At 40.1% G+C, this 26603-nt stretch overlaps 1 protein-coding gene and 1 long non-coding RNA gene across 7 annotated transcripts in view; one reads left to right on the top strand and one right to left on the bottom strand.

The window, feature by feature from the left end:
* RBM39 (RNA binding motif protein 39) overlaps window positions 1-26603 on the bottom strand; it is a 34895-nt gene that overhangs the window by 2581 nt on the left and 5711 nt on the right. Inside the window, exons 2-17 of one of the 6 annotated variants that reach the window (XM_081864783.1) lie at window positions 26440-26502; window positions 26145-26217; window positions 25065-25219; window positions 24646-24695; window positions 15580-15774; window positions 14858-14923; window positions 14714-14767; window positions 12342-12459; window positions 9855-10007; window positions 8805-8942; window positions 8049-8114; window positions 6851-7055; window positions 6120-6197; window positions 4927-4959; window positions 1526-1601; window positions 1312-1417 (exon numbers count right to left, since the gene is read on the bottom strand). In XM_081864783.1, coding sequence (XP_081720909.1) covers window positions 1312-1417; window positions 1526-1601; window positions 4927-4959; window positions 6120-6197; window positions 6851-7055; window positions 8049-8114; window positions 8805-8942; window positions 9855-10007; window positions 12342-12459; window positions 14714-14767; window positions 14858-14923; window positions 15580-15774; window positions 24646-24695; window positions 25065-25100 — 1374 coding nt within the window. In that variant the 5' untranslated portion in view covers window positions 25101-25219; window positions 26145-26217; window positions 26440-26502. Of the gene's footprint in view, window positions 1-1311; window positions 1418-1525; window positions 1602-4926; window positions 4960-6119; window positions 6198-6850; window positions 7056-8048; window positions 8115-8804; window positions 8943-9854; window positions 10008-12341; window positions 12460-12927; window positions 12953-14713; window positions 14768-14857; window positions 14924-15579; window positions 15775-22128; window positions 22241-24645; window positions 24696-25064; window positions 26218-26439; window positions 26503-26603 lie in introns of those variants that run through there. The other 5 variants (XM_081864784.1, XM_081864782.1, XM_081864785.1 and 2 more) reach the window with 5 other exon arrangements.
* Window positions 1608-3050, top strand: LOC309343395. The gene is made up of 3 exons (XR_014157258.1): window positions 1608-1974; window positions 2013-2324; window positions 2564-3050. It is a non-coding gene; the product is annotated as an uncharacterized lncRNA (long non-coding RNA).

Genomic DNA, 26603 nt, shown 5'->3' with positions numbered 1-26603 from the left:
CGAAATGTCTTGCGAGTTCCTGCGGTTCCCCCCCCTTTTCCTAAGCCGCTAAGCCGCTTATCAGCTGATCCGCTAAAAGCCGCTAAACCGCTAATAGCGCTAATCCGCTAAGCTGTCAATGGGCTTGCTTTGCAAGTCGAAAAAAACGCTATACGAAGAGCCTCACGGAACGGATTAATTTCGTCTTGCGAGGCACCACTGTACATCATGCAAGTAATAAAAAAAAAGGAATTTGTTCTGAATGTTTAACCTGATACAAAGGTCTGATGGTAGCATTTTGTACCAACTGAAGTTTCCAAAAGCTTTTAAAGGGCAGTGCCACAAAAAGCATGAGGTAACGAAGGCTTGAAAGACTGTGGCATGGTCCAGTTTCATCAGGAACGGTTGTATCTGGCATATCAGTCAAAGGTGAGCACATAGCCACCTGTGCATCTGAAAGCAGAACTAGATTAAGGAACACTCCTACATGATTTTGTAGGGCAGAGATGGGGAATCTGTGGTATTTCAGTTGTTTCTGGACTACAATTCCCATCATCTCTGACCACTAGCCATGTTGGCTGAGGTAGGTTGGGAGTTCAACAACATCTGGAGTACTACAGGTTCCCCATCAAAGTTTTAGGTGCATGCAAATCTCATTTAGGTTTCAAAGTGTCATCTTTTTTCCTTTAACTGAGATGGTCTATGGCAGAGTTTTCCAAACTGTGTCATGACATGTTAGTGTGTCAGCTGTGGTGTGGTGTGTCACATGAACACTCCCCACACTCCTCTCAGGGTTGGAAAGGGGATAGTCTAACCTCCGGTTTGCTAGTAAAACTGAATTACTGTGCCCATGCAGTACTTACTGAACCTATATTCTTTGCAGCCAGTGATTCAGGATTCATAAGCATGTATTTTAACCTTGCAATGATGTAAATAGTAATTGAATCAATGTCTGTACAGTGGTACCTCGGGTTACATATGCTTCAGGTTACATACGCTTTAGGTTACAGACTCCGCTAACCCAGAAATAGTACCTCGGGTTAAGAACTTTGCTTCAGGATGAGAACAGAAATCGTGCTCTGGACCTCCGGAACGAATTAAGTACTTAATCTGAGGTACCACTGTATAGACGTTTTGTTCACTGACAACTGAGTAACAGAGTTTTCTGGCATCACACAGAGAATACTTTAGTCTGGTCTGTTTGCAGAACATAAAATGCTCCCAAAGTACTTGACCATACTATTAGTAGTACAGTGGTGTATAGCCACATCTTGTAGAAGTATAGGAACAGATAGAAGTTACCACCTTTGGGTACTGATTTAATCAACATACCTGAGCTGAATTTTTGTCTACATAAATATGGACAACGCCTCCATGTTTGTTACACTCCTCAATCACATCATCCTTAATTTCTGTATCCCAGCCAGCGTCTTCTTCACTGAAGAGTAAGACAATACACAAATTAATTAACTATTCTTCATATGTATACTGAAAATAGAGAAATAAAATAGATTTTACAAAAAGAGAGAGAGAGAGATTAACTTACGTTTGAGGATTAAACATATTGGAGAGCTGGAAGCACTGTGTTGCAAGTGGTTGTACAGAAGCAGCTGCAGCCAACACTGGAGAGGAAAGTGTAGAGTAAGTTTCTCCTTATTTTAAGAAGCACAAAATTCAGGGTGGGATACACCTAAAAGCCCTGTCAGCAGAAGCCCTGTGCGTAATAGACTTTCTTCATTTCTTTCCCTCCCCCGCAATTGGCTGTGAGAGGCATGCCAGCGGAGGCAGATTGGTCCCCCTGGCAAGCTGATACACTTGCACAGGCAGAACATTTGTAATATCACAATGCCAAATTCCACCCTCAGATTACAACTAAGACTTTAAAAGTATCAGGGCAAACTCTATTGAAAATTTATCATAATGCGACGTTACAAAATAGAAAACCAAGGTTTACAAAATATGATTCTGTTGCAAGAATACAGTTCCTAATAAGCAGTCTTTCACATTCAAATTTTTAAAAACTGGAGTTCTAGTTCAAAGGCTTTAATATGGGCAAGGAGGTCAGGAGATATATTTTGCATTCAATTTGTTGAGCACTGTGCTAACAAGTAAACTGACTGCATTATGTCCCTGTCAAGAAGCACCAAGTAACTTGAACAGCGATCTGAATTCACGGGTTGTAATAAACTAAGTCCTACTTAGAGCAGAGGTGCCAAAGTTAATGAACCTAATTTTAACATGCCTTATTAACTTCAATAGGCCTACTCCCATCCCCTTTTCTGAGGACAAGATACTGTCTGAAACATATAGGGAGGAATTCAACATTGTGCTAAGCAGATTGCTCTGTTGGAATTTCTAATGCAATGATCTCTCTTTTTCTCCCCCTGTGCACTGTTTCCAGGGTGTTCCCTGCCCCTCAACCAATTTAGGAGAAGGATAAGTTCTTGCAAAGGCTTCCATTGGCAGGGCTTGTTATTTGAATATTGCACATACATTTTGCTTTACTAAAATCGTAAATAATGCCCGGGGTGTGTATGTTAAAGGGGCTCCAATAAAACAACATATGGCTCCTTTAACTAGGGAGACTGTCAACTGTTTATTTCTTCCTTCATCTTGCACCAGACAAATAAGTTTGCATAAATGTCCTTAGATCAAAAGAGCCTATGCTTTACAAAATTAAGATCCAACTCAGAAATGGCCCTGGAGCAAGTAGAGTACAACTGAGTGGACTGCCTGAGAACAATAAGACTACACCCAAAATCCCAATAGTGTATGTATAGGTTTTTGAGTGTCAGCACGTCCACACCAGAATTGGTGAAAAATGAAATTCTTTTAGAAGAGGAACTGGAAAATAGAAATAAACCTTTTCTATCTGACCCAGTGCTTTATTATTTACTTTAACAAAAGACAACAGCTCAAATGTCATCTTCATACTGGATCCACTAATATCACCTTATCTTAACTAGGTGAGCATCCATTTCTCCTTGCTACCAAGTTCTGTAACCAAGTATGATAGGCTGAATGCAGTGGAAGTTTTCTCCTGTGTCCAAGGCTTGGACAGGGAAAGAAACAGGATACCGTATTTTTCGCTCTATAACACGCACCTGACCATAACACGCACATCGTTTTTAGAGGAGGAAAACAAGGGAAAAAACATTCTGAATGAAACAGTGGATGTATCATTTTTGTGCTTCATGCTGTGGCCACAGACATGTGATCTGATGGTGAATTTGGGCTGACCCAATGCAAAAATCCTGAGAATCCCTGTGCATCCATGGTTTGTAACCACGTTTTTGCACCATTGCAGCCCCAGGCAACAGTGGGTGCGTGATTTTTGGGGGGCAGGCTGTAGCCATGGACATGCTATGTGCTCTGATGGTGAATTTGGGCTGACCCAATGCAAAGATCCTGAGGATCCATGTGGATCCATGGTTTGTAACCACGTTTTTGCACCATTGCAGCCCCAGGCAACAGTGGGTATGTGATTTGGGGGGGGGGCAGGCTGTAGCCATGGACATGCTATGTGATCTGATGGTGAATTTGGGGTGACCCAATGCCAAAATCCTGAGAATTCCTGTGGATCCATGCTTTTTAACCACATTTTTGCACCATTGCAGCCCCAGGCAACAGTGGGTGCGTGATTTTGGGGGGGCAGGCTGTAGCCATGGACATGCTATGTGATCTGATGGTGAATTTGGGGTGACCCAATGCAAGGATCCTGAGAATCCCTGGGGATCCATGCTTTTTAACCACATTTTTGCACCATTGCAGCCCCAGGCAACAGTGGGTGCGTGATTTTGGGGGGGCAGGCTGTAGCCATGGACATGCTATGTGATCTGATGGTGAATTTGGGGTGACCCAATGCAAAGATCCTGAGAATCCCTGTGGATCCATGCTTTGTAACCACATTTTTGCACCATTGCAGCCCCAGGCAACAGTGGGTGCGTGATTTTTTTGGTGCAGGCTGTAGCCATGGACATGCTATGTGATCTGATGGTGAATTTGGGGTGACCCAATGCAAGGATCCTGAGAATCCCTGTGGATCCATGCTTTTAAACCACATTTTTGCACCACTGCAGCCCCAAGCAACAGTGGGTGCCTGATTTTTTTGGTGCAGGCTGTAGCCATGGACATGCTATGTGATCTGATGGTGAATTTGGGGTGACCCAATGCAAAGATCCTGAGGATCCCTGTGGATCCATGCTTTGTAACCACATTTTAAGTGGGGAGCGAAGGAAAAACAAAGAAGGGACATTAGAGGGGTGTGCAGAGAAGCAGCTGGCTAAGAATGCAGGAGAGGGATTTAACGGGAGGGAGGAAAGAAAGGCAAAAGTTTTCCCCCACCCAAGCCAGCCATCTCTCTCTCTCTCTCTCTCTCTCTCTCTCTCTCCCCTCCCTCCCTCCCTCCCCCTCTCTCGCCCTCCCCCCCTCTCTCCCTCCCCCTCCCCCCTCTCTCTCCCTTCCCCCCTCTCTCTCCCTCTCCCCCAGCAGCACCGGAGCTTGCCTGGAGGGGAGGGGCTTTCCCTGCTCTTTGTTCCGTTTCAGCAAACACAGCAACGAAACAGAGGGGGGTGGGCAGTAAGACCCTGAGGCAGAATGCAGGAAAGCAGCCGCTTCCTCTTTTCAGGTTTCGCTTCTCCGTGCAGCGTGCAGCGCCGCGATTTGATTTTTGCATGATTTTTCGGCTCCAGGGACCACACATTCGCTCTATAACACGCACAGACATTTCCCCTTCCTTTTTAGAAGAAAAAATCTGCGTGTTATAGAAGGAAAAATACGGTAAATTCATGCTGTATCTTTTCTTATCCAAACTGTTGGGAACTGTCTAAAGCTTCTGAGAGTTCCTCTCACAATTAGTAAGGAGCACCTGTCCTTGCTCTCAGGCAGGTGGAATTGTAAATGCCTGTCTTTCTAGCAATACACAACTCTATTCAAAATCAGTCTCACCTTCACTCTGCTGTGAAAGTCGTGTCTGTAAATCTAAAGAAAAATATTGCAGAGAACATTTCAATATAATATTTGGAATGCAAATTTCTCTCTCACACCCCTTAATGCTCTAAAGAGTACCAACCATTCCTCTAAGAAAATTTGTCACTGTGTATTGCATAAGCTAGCAGACAAGAAGCAATAAAAGAAAGAGGTCATATGAAAATTTCACATGCAATTCAAGACTGGTTATGCGAAATGTGTCCTGTATATCCTGCCTATTCTGGACATGATTATATGTACTCTCTCTGAAAGAACAGGTTCATAATTCAGGGGTTCTCTGTCACTTTAGGCTCAGGTAGACTCAGTGACTAGGAGTGCCTTTTACAAGTTATAGTTATCAACTATGGCTGTTCTTGGACAGGGATAGCCTGATCACTAGTAGCCTCAAAACTCATTACTACAATGTGCTCTATGTGGGGCTATAATTGGGCAGGGTATGTATGTATGTATATATAAATAAATTATTATTATTACTACTACTACTACTACTACCATCATCATCATCATCATCATGTCTAGAAGCTCCAGCAGGTGCTAAATCCTGTGGCTAGAATGCTAGTAGGGACAGATTATCATCAGCACATAAATCTGGCACTTCAAAGCTCACACTGGCTGTCCATGTTACTAGGCCAAGTTCAAGGTTCTTGTATAATTTACAAAGCCCTTAACATTCTGAGCCCAGGATACCTTATATCCCTGCTTGATCTCTGAAATCTTCAGAGTAATCTGTTTTAGTGGTCTCCCATGGCTCAGATACGCAGTTCATATCCCCCTGGAGCTGCACATTCAGTACTGTGGGCCTGATTCTGTAGAACTCCCTCACATCTGATATTATACAGGGCCCTCTGATAGTTGAACTTCAGGTGCCTGAAAACCTTTCTATTTCAGCAAGCATTTAAATACATTCTGTTTTTATGATTAATTTTATTTCCTGCATAAAATTTTATTCACTGTTACTTTTGTAATCTGTTTGTACCCCACTTAGCAATTTCTGTGACTAAGTGGTATATAATTGAAATAAATTAAATAAAGTGATACAGAAAATTGCTGTGGTTGTGCAAATCAGCTAACATATCATAATCAACAGGTGAGTAAGTTATCTTCCTTAAGAAGAACTTCCAGAATACAGTATTTAGAAAAAACAATTTTACCTGCTACAGCGCTAAATGCTAATGATCCACTCATCTGCAGAGCTTGCTGTGCAGCTGGAGGAATTTGCAAGCCAGTACCTGGAATAGAAAGCCATTAATCTATCTTGTACTAGAGGCTCTACATTTAACTAGGATACTAAAATTATGAAAAATTGTTTTGTGCTACAAGTACAAACCAGAATGAGCCCAATCAAAGTTACTAGCTTTACAGTTATCCCTTCCCACTTCCACAAGGTTTGGGAAGACTTCTGCTGTGTTTAATTACCAGACAGCACAGTTTAATAACAAACTCTGATTAGTTAAAGCCAGTGTCATTACCCATGGTTTAAATTTTACTAACTTTGAAGCTTACAAGTTTATTTTAAACCTTGATTCTGATTAGCACCTCATGATAAGCTAGGATTCACAAAACTCAAAGAAAATGCAGCAGGCATTTATTTCCCAGCTGCACAGAAGGAGGAAAGAGAAATAGGAAGTGCAGCTTTAGATTTGCTCACCTCATGCCCATAGTACTAAATCATGGTTTTAGCACTGTATGCAAACCAGCTTAAAGTCTTGGGAATCAATGTAGCCAAACTAGAAGGTCTACAACATGGAGATGACTATGTCCCACTTAGCTAGAAAAACTTGGCAGTGAGCTTTCCTTTAGACTGAAATCATATAGTAGTATGCTAAAAAAATACGTTAGAAGAAAATACCATATGTACTATGCTTTTTACAAATGTACTTACCCTCAGCAAGTCTTGCCATCAACTGAAGACGGCCAGTTGTTCCCAAGTCAATTCCAGTCCTTTCCAGTTCATCACTGTCCAAAAACGAGCTAGCACTGGATGCATCTGTACGTTCAGTTACATGACCTACTTTCATTGGCCTGCCAGCTAGTTCAAACCCATTTAGTTGTTCCAAGGCCTTTTTAGCACACTCAGAGTCTGAAAACTAAACAAATTAATCTATGGTCATTTAAAATACAGTTGTTAGCAGACTTTTATTTCAGCATTTATTTATTTTTTTAAAAATGAAACTATTAAGTTTCAGTCATCAAGCTAATACTAGAACCCTTCAAATAACTGGTTTAGTGTGACAGAAGCCACAATGTGTTTGATTTTTTTTGCTATAAAACCGATAGGTACAGACATTTACATGGGAGCCCAAACTACCAGGCAATGCAAACCATGGCATACTTCCACCGGGTTTAAGGGGTTGTAGAGTTTGTCAACTTGATGTTTGCATTTAGTAATTTTATGTAACTTGAGAAGTTGCACACTTGTCTATGGACAATTTTGCCTTCATCCTTTCATTTTCAATTTGCTTTTATCAACACAGCAACATACAGTCGTACCTTGGAAGTCGAACGAAATCCGTTCCGGAAGTCCGTTCAACTTCCAAAACGTTCGGAAACCACAGCTGCAGAAGCCCCGTTGGGCATTCGGGTTTCAAAGAATATTTGCAAACCGGAATACTCACTTCCGGGTTTGCAGCATTTGGGAGCCAAAACGTCCAAGTACCAAGGCATTCAGGATCCATGATATGACTGTACTCTACTGAATGCTATTATCTGGTAGTGAAGCAGCCATCTTCATTTAGCACACTCCAACTTGAAGTCCAGTACAATAGCAGTGGTTGCTCATGTTTAATAAAAACTAGAATTATTCTACCATTGTGAACATGCCCAAAACTTGGGGCTTAGTACCTAACTTTCAGAATTATTCATGTTTATGACTTAAAATATTTTATCTTCAACTTCTTTCAGGGCACATTATAAAAGGTGTAGTACATATTGTAATTTTACACATTTAACTAAAACTAAGTTAAGGATCACAAGTCTAAAAAAATCAGAACATCTTAAGATCTAAGAATTTTTACTTGGAAACAATATATTCAATTGACATCAGTAGAACCTGTTTGCCACAATAAACTTTATAAACTTACAGTAATAAATCCATATCCTTTGGAACGTCCAGTTTCACTGTCCATCATCAGCTGAATGCTTTCAATCTGCAAAGACCAGTACTAATTAGTATATAAGACCTACTGTCATCAATTTTTATTTTAGAGAACAGGATGTAGAAGAAAACAAAGTCTGTTTGTCCAGGACCATAATGCAAATTGGAATATGCACAGAATGTTCTAATAGCTCCCCTGGATGTTTGAAATCCTCAAGATTTGGATTGTGAAATCCTAAAGAATAGATGTGTCACACATAATACTAAATCATACTTTGGTGCTATGCCTAAGTGCTCCGTTCTCAGACCATCAACTGCAGTTACAACCAAACATTCCAATTGTGATATTGCCTGAAAACTGGGACTGTAAACTGGAGAGTGTGAGGAGGAAAGGGAGCACAAGATGTGATCCCATGGTGCAATACCATGGTTTGATGTTATCACAGTGTTGTTGAAAGCACAAACCAGAATAATATTGCAGTTGAAATATTATTTTAATTTTTACAATCTGCTATGAAAGCAGTCTACGCAACTTGGCATCCACTACTATAGAAGTGCAACTGTAAGTTACTCAATCAAGACTGGTGTTTAGTATCAAATGAATACATGTAGTTTTTATTTCTACTTGAACTAACATTTTTAAAAATCAGAGAAAGGAAGTTAGCCAATTAAACCTTTCAGGAATTCATAATTCTGTCACTACTACTAGGTGCAGTTGTCCCCAATGAACTAAAAAACTTACCCGCCCAAAAGGTTCAAAGATTCCACGAAGCATGTCTTCAGTTATATTGAAGTGTAATGATCCCACATACAGTCTCATGGGGCCTGCGCTTCCTTTTTGTAGGTTATTAGCCATTGCTGCTGCTCGGTTTTTCTCTGCCTAGAAAAGTTATCCCAAATAGAAACAATACACATAACTAAATAAAGTTTAACAGTTAACTGTCCTACATTTAACTGAGGAATGCTTCAGACTGTATTCAAAACTGGGTGGGTGTGGGAGGGAGAGGGAGAGGGAGAGAAGTACACTACAGAGTAGGTCAAGTTCAAAAATTGTATTCTTACATTAAGCAAAAAAACAAAGCATGCATATTAGCAGAAGCGCACCAACTCACTGTATGTTTAGTGCACTCAAAAATAAATACTAAAAAAAAAGGGGGGGGCTTCCAATTATTCAAGATTAGGAGTTTGCTGTCATCACCAGTATTTTTAGTGCCAAACAAGTTTTAACTAAGCATTCACCATCTTAAAAATGCAACTGTTGATAAATTAGAAGTGATTTCCACCTTTTGGTCTACTATCAAGTACTGTTTATCGTAAGTAACTAGGCACAAGCGTTAAGAAATATACTACTATTATTATTAACAATAATATTCAAGTAGATGGCATTTAAATTTGCAAATAGGCATGCTAGTTTATTCTAATAAACTTTTTTATCTGCCATCTCTGTCTCTTAGCTGTTATCAATCATTGTTTGGTCAAACTACTTTTGAAAAGTCCCCTAATCTTCAACAGCACTTTGAGGTATGGCACAGGTTGACAAACTCAAACAACTGAAGTAAAAAATATACTGGACATATTCAAGTGCCTTGTATAACCCTAAGTGACACTTCAGATCTATCCAGAGTTGAGAATGGAATGTAAGGACTCGATCACAAGTGACTCATAGAATTGTAGAGTTGCAAGGGACCCGGAGGGTCATCTACTCCACCCCCTGCAATGCAAGAATAAAGTGCACATGAAGAAAGATTTACTGATCATAACGGAGCTAGAACAGAAATTAGTATCAACTTACTTGAGATGCTTGTACAATAATTGGTACCCCCAAAACTCGTTGTCCTGTTAATCCAATTGCCAAAGGTACTGAACTAACATCAACAAATTCCACATAAGCAATTCCCTTGGAACGTCTGGAGTTTCTGTCTGAAATCATGCGTACATCACGGACCTAGAAAGATGGGAACAGTTAAAACTTGTTTTACCTATTTGAAAAGTTTAATCTGCATTTCCTACAGAGTGCCTTCAAATTAAAAATTATGTTTGAAACAAAATTGAATCATTTTTCAATCCTCTCTCATGCCTGCAGATAAACTTGTGAAAACATACAAGCAGTGCCATTTTTCAGTATTCAAGGAATGGTGCTTCAGTGCCCTAACAGGTACCCTACTGTCCCTCAAAGACTTTCAATTGTTCCTTCAAATAATTAGCCAAGTATTTCCCAAATTTTGCTACAATGTTACCATCTTATTTTGAAAGCAAGACACAAAACAGGGACATACTGAGGAAGCCAGCTTGCCTTCATTCGTGACACCCGCTCTGCACTGAGCTCGGGGTGTGTGTTAGAGCACCGGGGTGTGTGTGTGAGGGGGACACGGTGCCCTGAGGGAGGGCTGGTGTCTATGTGTGTGTGGGGGGGTGTTCCTGCAGGGTACTACCTTAGGGATGGGGCATGACTGGACTCGAAACGAAAAGATGCAGAAGGAGAAAGACTGAGGTGGAGGGAAAGAGCGAGGATGCCGTGTGCGTGGGGGGGGGGGGAGGCAGGGAAGGAGAATCGCAGAGCAAGGAAGAAGCAACTCAGAAGAGTTAAGAGAGAGAGAGAGAGAGAAGCTGGCTTCTCAGATCTGTGCAAACTAATATAAAAATATAGTTTGACTTTTCTCACTTGCTTAGTTACTTGTTCATCTAGTAACTAATTGAATCTATCATGATGATATCCAAACATAACTACTGTATCTGTGAAATCAAGATCCCTTTATCACTCTCTCTATCTTAAACGACTTTGGAGGGTAGTAGATCGCCACCAGTTTTTATTACTTGTTGGTAGATTGCAACCTACTTGAGGTTGGACATGCCTGTTCTGGACAATCTGGTGTAGTAACAACCGTGAAACTTTCAGAGTCAAAAGTGTCAGCATCTTACAGCATCAGAAAAGCAAGCAAATTATGGATGGATCCTGAGATTCTGTTTTTGCCAAATCCCCTCTCCCCACACCCCTGAAAGTCTACTCCAGAGGGGAAGAGAGGGAAATCAACAAAACTGTGTTTCCCCCTGACGTTAGATGGAGGCTGCACAGAATGGCACCTTAGGATCCAATCACATTTTTTTGCCAACACGCACAAGTTATTTACTTTCTCCTGTTTCCAAAGTGTTGCAAAAATAATGGAACAGGACAATCCTACTGTAACTTGGTTTTGTGTATGTCAGACATGTCCAATCAGTCAACCGCAATCGACCAATAGATCACAGAAGTCATCCTAGTCGATCGTGGGATTAAATAAAGTGGGCAAGGAATGTCGCCGCCCCTTCCCCTGGCTCCTGCCGCAGCCGCAGGGAAGGCAAGCACAAGGAATATTGACCAGCTCAACCTTCCCGCCAGCAGCAGGACCCAGCGCCAGGGGGAGGGACATTCCTTGCCTGCTCACTTGCTGTCCAGGCCGGTTGCAGTGGCGGCCCCATGGGTCCCTCCACCACTGGGAAGGCAGGGTTGGGCAATATTCCTTGCGCTTTCTGCCCGGCCTTCACTGCTGCAGCAGCGGCCCTGGGTCCCTCCACTGCCGCCGGGAAGGCCAGGCCGGGCAGCAAGTGCAAGGAATGTCACCCAGCCTAGCCGTCACTGCTGCAGTGGTGGCCCTGGCACTGGGTCCACCTGCCGCCGCAGGGAAGACCAGGACAGGTGGAAAGAACAAGGAATGTCGCCTGGTCCAGTCTTCCCAGATGTGGGGGTAAAAGGGGGGGGCAGGCACGATCGGGATGCACGTCAGTTATGCGACTACCTTTGATGGGGGGGAGAGAAAGGGCTGCGGGGGTGGAGAGCTGGATAAGTGGAGGGAGAGGGAGAGGGGCTGGCTGAGGGTGGGAAGAGAAGCCAGCTGGTTCATCAGAGAGAGAGAACTTTTGCCTCCCTTTCCTTCCCACCGCCACTTAAACTCACCCCTCCCACATCCACTTTCCTTCCACACACGCACCCCACACATGTACCTCGTCCCTCCAAAGACAATGGGTAGATCACTGCCTGCATTTTAAACTGGGAATAGATCGTAGTCTCTTGTGAGTTGGTCGTGCCTGGTCTATGTTACTTTAGCTAGCAAGTCCTCATGTGGAAGCTTCTTTAGATTTAGGCTAAAAATTCAGCAGCTCAATCTTGCAAATCATCCCAAATACACCACTGTATCTTAAATGGAATTTAATATACAGAAAGTTTGAAAAAATTCTGCTCAGTTATTCTGCTTTAAAAATATTAGGATGACACCAGAAGAAATTTGAGTTATTGATGCCTCACCTTTCCTACAGTAGAGAAAAACTCTTCCAAATCTCTTGGCCTAATTCTTGCAGCAAGCTGCATACAGAATACTGTTCGAGCATCTCTCTCCTCTGGAGTTAGATTATCAATAGGTTCTCTGAAAATAATAGATAAACCATGGTCAGTAATTTTCAATTTTAAAAGATAATTTGAACAAATTTGTTCTGATATTCATTAAATCCATTTACACTCAGACACAGATGGAGGTTTAACATTCAAATAGCACATGCTTCAAGTAAGGCAGACAGGTACCCCTGTTTTTCAACTGCACCAGATATCTACAGTCCCCTTTAATGAGATGTGTCAATGTCTCAATATCTCAGAATTCATTATTTATAGTGCAAAAAAGGTATTGCCCTCAGAAAAGGGCTCTTTCCTGTGTAATGTATATTCCTACCCCAATATACAAGAATGTGTAACGCAGATGAAAAAGACAAAATAGGGTTGGGAGAAGGTGCTCGGGGTTAACAAAGGATGTTTTAGAGGTCTTGCACCCCGATTCTACAAGTATGCCTGGAAAAATCTGTTAATTTAATGGACATACTTCTAAGTACGTACACCTTACCTAATCCCAGCATTAGAAAGGAAATGCTTTTAACCTCAACGTACTTTAATAGTTGTGTATGTCTGAAATGAAAGAACGTATTCAGCCATTTTACAAATTTATGTCTTTCGATATTCTATCCATACAAAGGCAGTAATCAGTATAGCACTGGGCAGCAAGAGAAATGCAATGATGCATAGAAAAAATGAAGGCATATCACTGTATTTATCAAGCTTAAGCAGAATAGCACTTTTTACACACAAAAATGCATTATCATATACTTTGCAACTGAAAGGCAATATTACAAAATGTTTCAATCTCCCTCCAAACATTATTTACACCTTACCCTTGCAAAATGTCCACATTTTGCGGACTATGGCAAGAATGGGAGTAAGGTCTAAACCTAACAGCACTCTGTTCGCAAAGTAACCATGACTCCAGTTACAAGACTGCTAATCTATGCCTGACATTGTGATCACTCTTTAATTTAATCAATCCCCCTATTTTCAAAGCAAGTCCCCTATATGTGGATAGGCCAGACAAGAACACACAGGGGCCAAGATCTATACATGGGTGCCGCTAGCAAATTTTGGCAGGAGAGATGAATTAACAAGCTTAAGCTCACAGGAGCCCAAAGATAGTAGCTAGGATGAATGCAAGAAAACAGCCCAATGATTGTTTTCTTTCAGCCTGGCCTGATGGGGAATGACCCTAATTGCCTGCCGCAAGTACTGAATTAAGCAGTGAAGGATGGCTTTTCAAAAAATGGAGGAGCAGGCCGCTGAGGCTAACATGACATTTGCCCATTGGGTCCATGAAACTGCGAGTTAAGAATAATCTCTGTAGGCCATAACTGCACCCCAAGCTCCTGCAGCTTAGCTGCCATTTGGGTCATCTTACCCAATGGTTCCATAGAGCCTAACTTAGGGAGACATTCCAGCGCCTCTACTCAGACCAGATAGTTCCTTCCTTCAGCAGAGGTTGTTCCCACAGACCTGAGACACATCAGTGTGGTATGGAGAACAGCTGAAAGGAGCACAATATCTCTTGCTGCTCCATCTGTGAAAATTTTACAATAATCTACTTATAGCTCGGGATATGGGTGGCGCTGTGGGTTAAACCACAGAGCCTAGGACTTGGCGGTTCGAATCCCCATGACGGGGTGAGCTCCCATTGCTCGGTCCCTGCTCCTCCCAACCTAGCAGTTCGAAAGCACATTAAAATAGGTATCACTCCGGCGGGAAGGTAAATGGCGTTTCCGTGCGCTGCTCTGGTTTGCCAGAAGCGGCTTAGTCATGCTGGCCACATGACCCAGAAGCTGTACGCCGGCTCCCTCAGCCAATAAAGCGAGATGAGCGCCGCAACCCCAGAGTTGGCCACGACTGGACCTAATGGTCATGGGTCCCTTTACCTTTACTTATAGCTCATTAATGTCAAATGCATAAGTCACCTTCACACAGAGGTGTATCACAGATGCCTTTGAAAGGACGTTCCTATTAATGGCCAGAGAAAGCAAAAGGTCGTACAACCAGTAATAAAAGAACATCAAATTCTGTAGTGCTACCAACATCCACAACACTTAAGAACTGCCACAATCAATCAAAATAGGTGCATTCTATGCTACTCATGCCAAATTAAAATACTAACAATAACCTTGGCTTGCAGAGGCAGCACACTAAACATGCACAGAAAGCATGTTCTGGAAGCTGAAAGGTGAGAATGAGATTTGCACAGAAAGCAACTGAGACACCTCATATAATATTCAACACTGCACAGGCAATTTAAATAGTAGTATTCAACTGCCTACCTCACAGGACTCTTGTCTTTTCTAAATGGACTTTTGCTCCTGGATCGTCGTCTACTGTGGAAAAAAGGATACAACCAATTATGAAGGTATTAAATACATCAAAATAGATAATTAAATAGTCACCATAAAATGAGAGAAGGAAACCTTATTTTAATGTTGTGAGGCAAGCCGATCTTTCCTCTGATGGCACTGTTAAATTTTGGACCAGAACTAGATTAAAAAAAAAAAAAGACAATGTATTACTAAGCAAGTTCATTATTGGCAGGAACAATCTTGAAAGAAACTAAATGCTAACTGGTGTTCACTTTACAAGTATATTTGAAAGCAAGTGGGATGCAGTAAGGCAGATATGTGAAGCATATCCAAAATTAACCTGAGATATCATTTTGACATTATGAGAAAGTCTGGGCTAGTTCTCAGATGATTTAGTGTGACATATATATGAACAAGAAGGCGCACAAGCAAAGTCTCAGGCTTGCATGGTCTGTCTTATCCTCCCCCTGTATGGCAAGGACTTTTAGTTTCATGGACTTGGCATTATGAACCAAATATTGTTATTCCACCATTACAGTGATTACCCACTCTGATACTGCAAAAGAAAATTGTGTCACTGCTACAGTCATACTGTGATTTCAGATCCCACATGATACTGGAAGCAGATTTCTCTTAAGTTGTCTGCTTAAAAGTATTTTGAAAAACCTAAGCCAAGGTACAGAAATGTATACATCTTAAAATTGAGGCTTATGCAGCTATATTAAAAGGTTAGTTTGCCTTTTTTAAAAAAATAAAACTTATACTTTTATTACATTTCCTGCTTATTCAGCAATGAAATATTAGAACTAAAATGACAATTTTGCGCAACATACTAGGGGCTTCTGTAACGGCCTCTGAATCGCCGTTCTCTACTTCTTGAACGGCTGCGTCTCCGTTCTTTACTTCTACTGCGCTTCCTCTCCCGACTTTTGCTCTTCTTCCTCTCACGATCACGACTTCGTTTGCGCTCCTTACTTCTACTCCTCTTCCTGTCATGGCTACGACTTCTGCTCTTGCTCTTTTTTCTCCTGAACAGGACAAACAACACAAGTTTAGGTGTCTTTTTTTCAAAAGCAGCAAATAATAAGATCCACTTAAAAGTTAGACTATGAATTGGGTAGGTAGGCAAGTTTAAAAAATCCCCATCAAGTAAGTTATGGCAACTGCAGCATGAATGCAAATTTTCTTTCTAATGTACATTATTTTTTAAATAATGCAATCATTCTTTAATCAAATTACATAATTTATTTTAATTCTCTCTAAACCATTTATACAATAGTTAAAAGCAATGCACTGGGTATGTACAAGCCTTCAAGGTGACAGCACACATTCACAAGCATACCCTCAACCAGGATAAACATACGGGCACAGTGGTGCCCCGCAAGACGAATGCCTCGCAAGATGAAAAACTCGCTAGACGAAAGGGTTTTCCGTTTTTCGAGGTGCTTCGCAAGACGAATTTCCCTATGGGCTTGCTTCGCAAGATGAAAACATCTTGCGGGTTTGCTTCCTTTTTCTTAAAGCCGTTAATACCCGGGGAATCTGCGCTCCGCAAGACGAAAAAATCGCAAGGCGAAGCAACTCGCGGAACGAATTAATTTTGTCTTGCGAGGCACCACTGTACCTCACTCTTTAAAATATCTACCTCCCTCCTAGGAGGAGGAATATTTTATCATACAGAAGACACAAAAATGTTTAAACTGCAGATAACTATACCTACCAAGTTCCTTTGCAGAAATGTCAGGTTCATAGTTGATTCTGAACTGTTCATTTAATGAGACTCTCTTTCCACTCTACTGCCTGCTCACGCTAGATATGTTCCAAATGGAGAAGGTCCCATTGGAGCAAGTAGCTTGGATCCCAGGTGCCCTTCTGCTAGCGGAAAGCCTCTTCCACTCACAGAAGGGCTGTTTCCGACCTAGCGGAAGAGCATTGCATGAGAAAAGCAACCCCAAATCCAAAGAATTGCTTCTGTTTGCATAAGCTATTTTCAAGACATTATTACGGCCCACTAGTTTATCCTACAGCTTCCTTATTCACTATTTCTCTCATACTGTAGACATAGTATGCTACCTTGTGCTGCTGGCTTGTGAGAAATATTTTACCATCACTTGCAAGAAAATTCAAACAGCACGAATACCTTGTCTTCTTCCCCTCGTTTATCTGGATCCAAGTCAATGATTTAGCCCCTTAAGACTTATATATTCTAAACCATTTGCTGCTTATAACAGAAATGCAAAGTATTTTTAAGAGGGGAAAAACCTACAGAAGTAACATAAGGACCCAAAGACAGGTTCAAATGTAAGAACATATACATACTGCATTACCCCAAAAGACATAATTAGTCTATATTAGGGTTTCTCCATGCTTAAAAGCAGGGACAAATAATGTTTCCACTGTAAAGAGGCAGACATGTACCAAGAACTAAGGAACTGGTTGCCTCTAAGTACACGTCTCAGAACAGGAAGATATTTTTAGTAGCAGAACTGAGCTCACAATCCTTTCACATGAAAATTCATCCTTAATTCCCCTTAATTACTTTTTTCAGTAGCATAATATGGGGAGCCCTTTTGGTTTGCTGGTAAACAGTTGGAGTCAGAAACAGTTGCAGTTCTATTGCAAAAAATCCAGAGGTACTCCCTCCTGTGCCTCTGCTTTAAAGGATTTAGAGCATAAGTGTTCATGAAACTCTATTTGTTGACCCTGGTTTATTAGAGTGGTGCATTTATTTTTTACTTAAGCTGTAATATCTTAACAAGAGTACTGAATTTCTTAAAAGTTGTTTAAGCTAACACCACCTGCCTATAATTTGCACTTTTCATTTCACATGGTTTATTGCATCCAGAGTATTCAACCTTGTCCAGGAGTAAGGTCACTAGCTAAACTGGACAACTGGAATTAATTCAAGAGTTAAGATCTCACTCAGATTCTATTCTAAACAAAGAGATTGAACGAATTCACAGTACTATTTGAATCAGTTATGTTTCTACCCCGTACATAGGAAGACAAGTAGGTTATGAATCAGATAGCTTCAGTGAGCAAAAACCAGGGCCTTGGTTTGTAATCACAAGGACGACCATTTGTTTCTACTGTGATTTGTTAATTAAAATTCAAGAAATCCATAGGCTAAATAATCAACTCAAACCTAAGGAGTTTACCTAGCATGATATTAGTGAGATATTATGGATGGTATTCCTCTTTGCAGTCAGATATCCTCAAGAAACATCCTTATAGAAAGCACTTCTTCTTTGATTCCCAGATGACAAAAACTGTCAATACAGGAATAACCAGATGAAATATTGCCAATATCCCCCTTCCCAAGGAAAATGTATAGATTTGAGACCTAATACCTAGGTAAGGAATTATTGCAACATGTACCTTTTCATTTACCTGGAACCTACAAGCCCAGTAACTTAAGGCTGCCTGCTAGTTATGATATGTGGGGGGTTTTTCTAGTTCGCCTTTTCTTTTAAGCTGTAAGACTCTTGTATCAGTTATGTACCAAACATGAATGTGGCAAGTAAAACATTTATGGGAACTACAAGAATTTTCCTACTGCAGGAATAAAAAGAAACTCTGAGAAGATACTGAAGTTCAAACTTGGACCTACAATTAATGTTCATATCATTATTATTAAATAACAAGTGTGACCAATTGTTTCTCCATTAAAATATAAAACATAGCATGTGAAATTTACCCAAGTTGAAAATTAGGGTTTCAACTCCTTTCTACCACAAGTCAAATAATTTAAATTTCTAATAAATCTGTCACATCAAGAATGCATAATGCATGCTTGCATATGCCATCAGGAGAAAGCTGCAGTTTACTCTCATAACAAAAGATTTCATCCCAGTACTGCCTACACTACAGGAATGAACTTCTGTAAAGAAAAGATAAGGGCTTTCTTAATTTGTCTTTCTTCCTTGTGGCAGCACATTGCGAACGCAACACACAGTTACAAGTTGCAGCTCAAGAACATGATTTTCATCCAACAAACAATTTGTTGGGTATATAGATAGGCTTATGGTTGCAGCAAATGTGCAAACCAACCCGCTTTTTATGTTGATGGCAATAACTCTACCTGTATCAAATGACCTGTTGGAACTTTGAGAGACTGGTATACTAGCAATAGCATTAAAAGTGGGCTGGTTTGTATGCAGCACTAAAATATAGCTTAGTGCTACATGGGATAAGAATAAAAAAAGCTTCAGGTTCACAGACTCCCGTTCTAGTTAACAGTGATTTAAAATAAGCCATCTTCATAACCCATGGTTTGAAATTAGCTTGCTCCGAGAAGTCAGAAATTATGGAAAGTGAACCAAAACACTGAGGAAATCTTTCTCCCAACTGCATGGAAGCAGAGGAACAAGAGACCTCAAAGCTTTACTCAGGCTCATTTCAATTCATACATGTAAAACTAAACCGCTGTTGTGCGTGTACAAGTTGAATAAGAAAGTATTACTGAGCAGATTGCTCATTTCCAAATATTTTAATAGCTTGGGAACAGCAAAGACCAATTAAGTGGAAGAGCTTCTTTCGAATCATGAGAATGAAGAAGCACTTCAGAAAACCTTATACACTATATGAGAAAAAATTAATGCTTGGAACTAGACAAAAAATCACTTTCATGCTGTGCATGGGAGGTCAGTGATAGTGCATCCTAAAGATTAACTATGAAGAATGTAATAAAATAAAACCACTTCATGTGCAGCATGCTGCCCCAAACTGAATATAAAGAAAAATGTAATAAATGGGCACCAGTCATGCCTAATACAGGCTTCAAATCATCATTTCTTAACAGCATGCCAATAATACAAAATGCTCCACAACACAGTACATATGTACATACATACATACATACATACATACATACATACATACATACATAATCAGGCTACTATAATGAAGCAGACAAACTGGTAAAAAGGTATGTTCCTTCTAATCAACAATTCCTAACCAAGCTGGTGCAGCAATAAAACTGCTAGCACATTTGCAAAGCTAAGCTAGGTCCAATATGGTTTCAAATTAGATGGAGGACCACCTGTTGAAATTCCTGCATTGCAGAGGGTTGGACTAGATGACTCAGGGTCCCTTCTACAATTCTTTGATTCTATGAGTATGATACCACTTTGGAGGATTTGCTTTTTTATTATTTCTGCAGGAGTGTGTGTGTGTGTGTGTGTGTGTGTGTATCAAATTACACACTTTCCATTGGATTTGTAAGCTTGAGAGTTAGTGTGGTGTAACTGTTAAGAGTATCAGACTAGGACCTGAAACTTGAATGCCCACTTGGCTATGAAGCTTACTGGGTGACCATAGGCCGGTCACTGCCTCTTAGCCCAACCTACCTCACAGGGTTGTTGTGGGGAATAAATGAGGTGGGAGAGAGCTATGTACACCATCTTGAGCTCCTTAGAGAATAAGGTGTTCCAAATTGCAACAAATGATTAATGTATTTAACGTAAGCAGTAGTGCACACAGTGACAAAGGTTTTCTGGAAAACTAGGGTAATATGCATAGGTTAATTTCCCATTTGCACCAGAAAATTTTTTTATGCCCAGGAGCATGGGTGGTGGACAATCTAGCCTGTGGGCCAATCTTGTCCTGTCAGGAGGTTTCAAGTTGGTCCATGAGGTCATTTTCCTGAAACCACACTGCCTGCCTATCAGCTGACAATAGTTGTGATGTCATCTAATGGGCTTGAGGATGGGGTTGATTTAACACATTCCTGTTCTGAGCAAGGAATGAGTCTACAGCCAAAGCAGCAAGATTTAACCCCTACTTGTGAGCCGAAAACTGTGGGGGGGCGCATTCCTGATTCTGGAAGGGTTTTGCATGGAACTCCCTGATAAAACAGAGCGGGGGATTTATTTTAGCAGAAACCACTTCCTGGGGTTTAGCCTTCCCAGAATGTAGGAAAATACTTTTTAATTTTAGCTGCACCTTTGGGACTTTAAAGCACTTTGCATCATTGTGACATCAGGTGGTTGATGGGTTGGTGGCTTCTGATAAAAATCTAGCTCACGGAGCCAAAAAGGTTCCTCAACACCTGCCCTAGAGAGTCATCTAATCATGTTTATTTTACTTGTATTTAGTAAACAAAAGACAAAAATTCTGAAAATGCCAAACATGCCTAATATTGTATTTGAAATTGATATCCATAATGAAAGAAAAGCTCTGGAACTTTTTCCACCCTACATAAAACCAAATAATGCTGTTTTCCTAATAAAATACATGCAGTCATCATGACTGTAAAAGCTTGTGCATTTGCTACGATTCTATTTTGCTTCAAGTTAAATTACAGCACACATCTGCAAGGAACTGAAAAGACTGGTATCAATAGGTAAATAACATGTTTATTAGTCACCCGCCCAGAAAATTAACCTTAATCCAAATTGTATTTGTTGCAGTTAGTTTTTGCTTAGTTTATACTAAAATGTATCCTTTTTGCATATGGTAAATGGCTAACTGTTCATTAGAACATTATAGGCAACTGAGGTTTTGGTATAAACAAAATCTGTGTTGTTTTATGCATATTGAATGTTTTGCACCATCCATTCTTCACTTTTGGGATCTTACCCCATATATACCCACTCAATTGCTTCAATCTGCAGAACTGGCACTGTTACAGGTGCCACGTAATACTCATTCCACACTTGTAGTAATCAAACTTTTAGTGGCAGCACCTACAGCTTGGAACTCCAGGCCTGACAGGTTCCTTCGTTGTATTCCTCTGTGCCTGCTTAAAGCATTTCTGTTTAGACAACTCTATCCATAAATGTAGAACCTACATGAGATTTCTGTCTTTTGGCTACTGTGGCTTTAATAATCTCTGAATGTTTAAATAACATGTTTTTAATAGAGGATTTTAATGTTGTATGTTAGGTAAAGTTACCCATGACTGTTAGGTCCAGTCGCAGACAACTCTTGGGTTGTGCGCTCATCTCGCTCTATAGGCCGAGGGAGCCGGCGTTTGTCCGCAGACAGCTTCCGGGTCATGTGGCCAGCATGACTAAGCCGGTTTGGGTGAACCAGAGCAGCACACGGAAATGGCGTTTACCTTCCCGCTGGTGCGTTACCTATTTATCTACTTGCACTGCATGCTTTCGAGCTGCTAGGTGGGCAAGAAGTTCTCTTAAATTAATTTAAATAAACTTTTTTTTGGCATAATGCTTTCACTAAGCACTTTGTTTTTTGTAGATCATTTCCCATCATTTTGGGCCTTTTTAGCTATGAATTAAGCAAAAGGTCAGGATTTTAAAGCCCTGAACAAACCAACAGGGTATGAAGTCTACACCTTTTAATGCACCCAGACAGGAAAAAACCTTCATGAAATTCTCCATGTCCATAAAAGTTTAGCTCAGGGATGGGGAACCTCTTACCCTCTTGGCATGGCCTATTGTGAGGGATGGAAGGTGTAGTCCAGCAACATCTGAAGGGCCACAGGTTCCCCATCCCAGATTTAGCCCATGAGATCAGTGAGGCTACATAAAACTACATTAAAAAAACAAAAACGTTTAGCACTTTTTCCCTGTTCACCCAATGGCTGACAGAACAAAGTCTCTTGTAAATTCTTGAGGGTGACAGGAGACGGCAGAACATTCCTCAACACCTAGGACAAGCAACAAAAAGCTAAGTTAACATCTTCCCACCAAGATAACATTTAATAAAAAGGAGACTGTCCAGCCAGTTTTTTGTTGCCTGCTGTGGTTGTAAGACCATGAGTTTCAGGCTGCCTTGCAGTTAGGTTAGTACAGCAAAGGGTCCAAAAGGCTTTAATGAAATATTAACGCATATTTCCTCAAGTAAACTACTACAAAGGAATTAAAAAGGTTCTGAAAAGTAACTTACTGTGAGCTTTTGTAAAAAAACACAGCCTTTTTGAGAGTAAATCCTCTTTCTTATCCCACTGACCTATGACATTATTAACTTTTCATACAACACCGTCAACCTATTATTGTGGCTTGCAGTCTTAAGATATGAACAAACAGGGGTTTTTCTCTAATAAAAGCAAGTCAGGAAGCCCACAATAGTATTATTCAGGGTATTTAAATTTTCACTTTGGGTGGTATCCAGTGGAGACTGTCAGCAGACAAAAGGGAATCTGTCAATGGAAGGGAGAGAAAAGTTTTATTAATCTCCCATTCCCCCTAAGGTACCCCACATACTATCTAAATCTGCTCCAGAAGGTTGGGGGAGCAGAAATAATTAAAAATAACCTTTCAACAGCTGATAGTCACCACTGGACACCATCCACTGAAAAAAATGGCCAACAAGGCTGGTAGAGAAGCTGGTTTCCTTCTAACACCATTACATTTGGATAAGAGAGAATACAGCATGACTCCTTCTTCTATGTACTGTGTTCCACTTTATAAAAGTAAAACCACCAGGGAAAGGAAATTAGAAGTTTCCAGTTACTTCCACTATCAAATACTGCAAAGAGAAAGGAGCTATCTACCTCCCCAATACAAGCTGTCTTTACATGAACAAGGCAATCTACCTCAGATACTCCCCAAGTGTAATTTAGGAAAATGAGTCTTATTTCTATATTATGCACATTTTTAAACATTAGTTTAGTCCTCTCATTTCCACAAGAAGGGCCACATTCTGCACAGGTAGCAAAGACATGCTCTCAGAAGGCAAGAGTAGACTGTACTTTTCCAGTAGTGGTTTTTTGATAGGGTAGCTCTGGGAAGAAACATATTATTCTTTTTAAGAACAAAGTTCAGTCTCTTGTGCTCTCTCGTCTCTCAGCAGTAAGTTTAAGTAAACGTTTATATGAATGAAACAAACCACTATCCAAAAAGGATCTGTTCAGCAGGGAGTGGGGAAATGATTCTGTTTTCCACCACAGAAAGACTAGCATTTGAGTTTTTATTGCTTAGAAAAGCACAGCCCTATGCAAAGGCAGTTTTGCTTAAAGTGGTATTTTGTTTGTTTGTTTTCTCAGCTAACCATTGCTAAACAAACGAACTGATGCCTCAGAAATTGACTTTTTTTCCCCTGGAGATATTTAAAGAAAGGATATGCAAGTTGACCCCAAGAGTCCCTTTTATTTAAAAGAAGCAGATCATCTCACTGGAAAACTATTTAATTTAGTTTTTAGAACTACTCCAGTTCTGTTTCATTAGCCCTCTCTGTTATATTAAAATATTTTGCTTCCATTTTCTAGAAGAGGAAAGAAACTAGTGGAAACCAGCAACTCTCACTGTGTTTCCAAATAGCTTATCAAGATACTGCCAAACACTGTTCTTTTGTCCTGCCACTATGAGGCATGACTGGCTGGAACTCGAGGCAAAGACTGTTCTGTGGTGACTCCAACCTTACAGAATTAGCTTAAAAGTCACCTTAAACCAACCCACACATACTTCTCAACATTCCAGAAAGATAGGTATGCTTGCCTAAAGTAGTTCCAAGGTGTTTCAACAATACAAGTTCTTGTGACCCAAGTTTCCACAGTCAAATTTATTCCATTTGGAAATTTACCTTAAAAAGTTCATACCAGATTCACTTGGGCTACAATCCCATGTCCACTTATCTGGAAATAAGCACCAATGAACGCAATGGAACTTACTTCTGAGCAGACATATTATGCCATCAGTCTTTTAATGTACTGTTTTTTTAAAAGTTAGGTAAACTGTTACAAAAATCTAAAATTATGTATCTGTCATAGACTATATATTTAGCTGTATTTAATTTCTTTTGAAAGATGACCCGGCGGAAATTTTTGGAATTGAACAAGGATTCCAGTTGTCTCTTTCAAAAGTTTACGTTGGGAGTAAAATATTCTGTTTGCTTAAAAACTGAAGAACACTAATATTACTGAGGGAAGAGGGCCTGGCTGCCAAGAATGTTTCCTAGGAATAACGACAAATTCAGTAATACCAATGGATACTTACTTCTTGCTGCGCTCTTCATGGCCATTGGCACTGCTCAATTTGTTCTCATCCTAAGCAGGGTTGATAGAAGAACATCGTGAGGACGAAGTGGAAACATTTCAAGTGGTCAAAAGGGTAATGGGAATAGGGATAAGAAAATACAAAACAAAAATTTTAATACTAAAATTATTTTACATTTAATATGGAGTGCTACTAGTTAATGTAGACTTGTTTAACCACTTTGTTGCTTATAGTTAAGTCATACAATTACAAATACAAGAATTACTATTAAAAATATATATTTAAATCGTACAAGCTTCCTTACGTGACTTTAAAGTTATCCTGAAGTTTTCAGCACTCAAGTGGTTAAATAAATAAAATTTAAGAAGAAATTTCACGTTTAAAACATTTTCATGTACTATAATCCCTTTGACCAGTACCAAGGCTATATCTCTGCCTAAGCCCCAAGTGGCCATGCTAGCAGCCAGCCACTATCGATTTCCTGTGACCGATGCCAGTCCTGAGATCTTCGCCCATTTTCGTTGGAGGGTTGGGACTGTAAGAGCTTGATGCCACCTCTGTCACACATCTCGCCCTGAAGCAAACAGGGATTCACACTGCTTTAGTAACGTCGACTCCCAAGTAAGTCATCAATAATCCAACCAGTCCAGCCTAAATATTCCCTATTTCCATACCTGTTTACATGGAAAATATCCATGTTAAACTAGCACACAAGATTCTTAACATTACAAATTATGATTTGTTTCAAAATGTTACATAGCTAATAAATATTACATAAAACTAAACATGAAAATTTAAAAGGTTACAAACACTTGTTCAAAACTCATACCGCATAGCTGTACTAAACATACTTCAAAATGAACTAATAGTTGCTGTTATGTTTATTGTAGTTATCACACCAGTTACACCATGAGTTCAACTGCTACATTACTTAATTTTTTGTATATATAGATTTGTGAAGCCAGTGCTACTGCATGCATAATTTAATAGTTTCACCAATATCCAGTGAAAAATTAATACATTTGCTGCCTGTTTAGATCTAGAAGCTAGGTATTAAATATTCAGAAATGTAGAAAATTATATCAAAGTTGCTAAATTAAATAAATAGAAGAGTACTCTGTCACAACGAACGGTAGACTGCAACAATATTTTGTTTTACTAATACTAAAATGTGAACTATTCAGGGATCCAAGAATTTTTGGAAAGGTCTTTCACACAACAGTTAATTGACTCCTGTCCTGTTAAAGATTAATCACCCGTCTATCTTTTTTTTAAAAAAAGAGGTCATTCTTCTTCCATTAAGCAGTCCAAGTATTTGCTTGCCATGAACTTGGGGAAGAGATTATTCTTGGAACCCTGCTATTTGCCCAAACCACTGCATTCACCTTGTTGCTAATCCAAAATTGAGCTGGTAGTTTTTAGGAGTGTTTTCCGTTTGTTTGTTTTTTTGTTTTTACCTAGGGGGACCACGGTACAGCGATACGTCACTCAATTACTACCTTATGATTGACAGTTCACACTGGAATCAAAGGTGAATTCATGGGAGTAGAGGTGAGATATCGTTAGGCAAGTCTACAAAGAGAGATAGATGGGCATTTATTCATCACGCTGAAGTGAAACTACTGCACAATATAATTACATTAACAGCATATAGTTACTCGTAAGATACACGTAACGCACGTCCAATAAGATAAATCATGAGGGCTCCGGGGATGTTAGTTTACAGTTCAGCAGTAGTTTCATGAATAATGCTAAATGAATAGTGATAAAGCCCTTATTAGCATATTTTCTCACCTTCTTATAAGGAGCTTCAAGCATTGCTTCAATATCAATATCATCAGCCATTTTTCACGACACCTAGAAAGAGGAAAAAGTTCCTTTAGTCAAGCATGTACTAATCCAGACTAGTTCAAAAATTAAGAGCTTGATGATTCTGATGGTGACAAAAGTTGCATCAG

The sequence above is a fragment of the Podarcis erhardii genome, assembly GCF_964252035.2.
Source record: "Podarcis erhardii genome assembly, chromosome: 6".
Classification (NCBI taxonomy): domain Eukaryota; kingdom Metazoa; phylum Chordata; class Lepidosauria; order Squamata; family Lacertidae; genus Podarcis; species Podarcis erhardii.
This window is presented reverse-complemented; position numbering and strand designations above follow the sequence as displayed.